This window comes from Egretta garzetta, unplaced genomic scaffold (assembly GCF_000687185.1).
Source record: "Egretta garzetta isolate BGI_Z169 unplaced genomic scaffold, ASM68718v1 scaffold1550, whole genome shotgun sequence".
Lineage (NCBI taxonomy): Eukaryota > Metazoa > Chordata > Aves > Pelecaniformes > Ardeidae > Egretta > Egretta garzetta.
In genome coordinates, this window is record NW_009258325.1 from 1 (window position 1) to 2,336 (window position 2,336).

At 56.9% G+C, this 2,336-nt stretch overlaps 1 protein-coding gene across 1 annotated transcript; it reads right to left on the bottom strand.

Annotated features, from left to right (window-relative positions):
- Positions 1-1,083: 1,083 nt before the first annotated feature.
- On the bottom strand, positions 1,084-2,330 carry LOC118452343 (dynamin-like). The gene is made up of 2 exons (XM_035894954.1): positions 2,209-2,330; positions 1,084-1,799 (listed from the first exon to the last, which is right to left on the bottom strand). Exon 2 carries the CDS (start codon positions 1,758-1,760, stop codon positions 1,440-1,442), a length of 321 nt encoding a protein of 106 aa, XP_035750847.1. The 5' UTR covers positions 1,761-1,799; positions 2,209-2,330; the 3' UTR covers positions 1,084-1,439.
- Between the last annotated feature and the right edge of the window lie 6 nt (positions 2,331-2,336).

Below are 2,336 nucleotides of genomic sequence, written 5' to 3' on the forward strand. Positions count from 1 at the left end.
TCCAAAGCTCAAATCCCACTTGGGCTCCGGCTCGGCTTTGCAGCCCACCCAGCTCCCGACACCGACATCAAAATTAGGGATCCAAAGCTCAAATCCCGCTGTTGGACTCTGGCTTGGCATTGCAACCCATCCGACTCCCAACGCCAACATCAAAATTAGGGATCCAAAGCTCAAATCCCGCTCTTGGGCTCCAGCTCGGCACCGCGGCCCACCCGACTCCCAACACCGACATCAAAATGAGGGATCCAAAGCTCAAATCCCACTCTTGGGATCCAGCTCGGCACCACGGTCCACCCGACTCCCGACACCGACATCAAAATGAGGGATCCAAAGCTCAAATCCCACTTGGGCTCCGGCTCAGCTTTGCAGCCCACCCGACTCCCAACACCGACATCAAAATGAGGGATCCAAAGCTCAGATCCTGCTGTTGGGATCCAAAGCTCAAATCCCGCTCTTGGGATCCGGCTTGGCACCACGGCCCACCCGACTCCCAACACCGACATCAAAATGAGGGATCCAAAGCTCAGATCCTGCTGTTGGGATCCAAAGCTCAAATCCCGCTCTTGGGATCCGGCTTGGCACCACGGCCCACCCGACTCCCAACACCGACATCAAAATGAAGGATCCAAAGCTCAAATCCCGCTGTTGGGATCTGGCTCAGTGACTCCCAATGCCAACACCAAAATGAAGGATCCAAAGCTCAAACCCCACTCTTGGGCTCCGGCTCAGCTTTGCAGCCCACCCGACTCCCAACACCGACATCAAAATGATGGATCCAAAGCTCAAATCCAGCAGCCCACCCAACTCCCAACGTCAACATCAAAATTAAGGATCCAAAGCTCAAATCCCGCTCTTGGGATCCGGCTCATCTTCACAGCCCACCCAACTCCCAACGTCAACATCAAAATTAAGGATCCAAAGCTCAAATCCTGCTGTTGGACTCTGGCTCGGCATTGCAACCCACCCGACTCCCAACACTGACATCAAAATGAGGGATCCAAAGCTCAAATCCTGCTGTTGGACTCTGGCTCGGCATTGCAACCCACCCGACTCCCAACACTGACATCAAAATGAGGGATCCAAAGCTCAAATCCCACTCAGGCTCTGGCTCAGCTTCGCAGCCCACCCGACTCCCAACACCGACATCAAAATGAGGGATCCAAAGCTCAAATCCCATTGATGGGATCCAAAGCTCAAATCCTGCTGTTGGACTCTGGCTCGGCATTGCAACCCACCCGACTCCCAACACTGACATCAAAATGAGGGATCCAAAGCTCAAATCCCGCTCTTGGGATCCGGCTCAGCACCGCGGCCCACCCAACTCCCGATGCCAACACCAAAATGAGGGATCCAAAGCTCAAATCCCGCTCTTGGGCTCTGTCTCGGTGTCACAGCCCACCCGACTCCCGATGCCGACACCAAAATTAGGGATCCAAAGCTCAAATCCCGTGGCCCACCCAACTCCTGATTCCGACATCAAAATTAGGGATCCAACGCTCAAATCCCGCTCTTGGGCTCCGTCCCACCCAACTCCTGATGCCGAGGGGGGCCTGGGACTCCTCTGCCGCCCGGAGAACCCCGAAATGGGCGTCCCCGGAGGCCGCCTTCCCTCCGCCCCCGGCGCAGCCACTCACATTGTTGATCATGAGGTGCATTATGGTCTTTGGCATGAGGTCCCGGATGGACTTGTTGATGATGCCGACGTAGGAGTCGACGAGGTTGCGGATGGTCTCCACCTGGCGCTCCAGCTGAGGGTCCATGGAGAAGGTGTTCTCCTGGGCGCCGTCCTCGCTCTCCGTCTGCGCAGGGAAAAAGCAGGGCGCAAGTTACAGACCCGGAAAGAACCGCTCCGTGCTTATTCCCCATCCCTATCCACCTATTTCCATCCTAGGCGGCTGGTTTTGGAAAGAGGGGAGTTTAATTCCGTAGCCCGGCCACCACCAGGGAGTTTAATTCCGTAGCCCGGCCACCACCAGGGAGTTTAATTCCGTAGCCCGGCACCACCAGGTCCATCGGCCGCCAGGCCAGCGCAAACCAGCGCCGCGTTAGAAACGTCGTCCCCTCCCGCGATACCACGGCGTTTTTTCCAAGGTATCCGAGAACCTACTGCCACAGACCCCAAATCCGGGGTTCCCAAGTCCTCCGGCAGCCTCCCCCCGGGGTCAGCCCGCTCCGGGAGGGCTCGGACAAACGCGAGGGAATGTTTACTTGGTCTTTCTCTGGGTAAACTCCCGCTCGGAGGAAGGAGGCTTTCCAGCTGTCCACGTCTTCCTGGGAATCACAGGCCAGCTCGATCTGACGGAGATCCTTGTACACGTTCCTAGGGAAGACGGAGC

Excerpts from the sequence above, each read along its gene's own strand:
- LOC118452343 (XM_035894954.1), bottom strand. The coding sequence starts at position 1,760 with ATGGACCCTCAGCTGGAGCGCCAGGTGGAGACCATCCGCAACCTCGTC.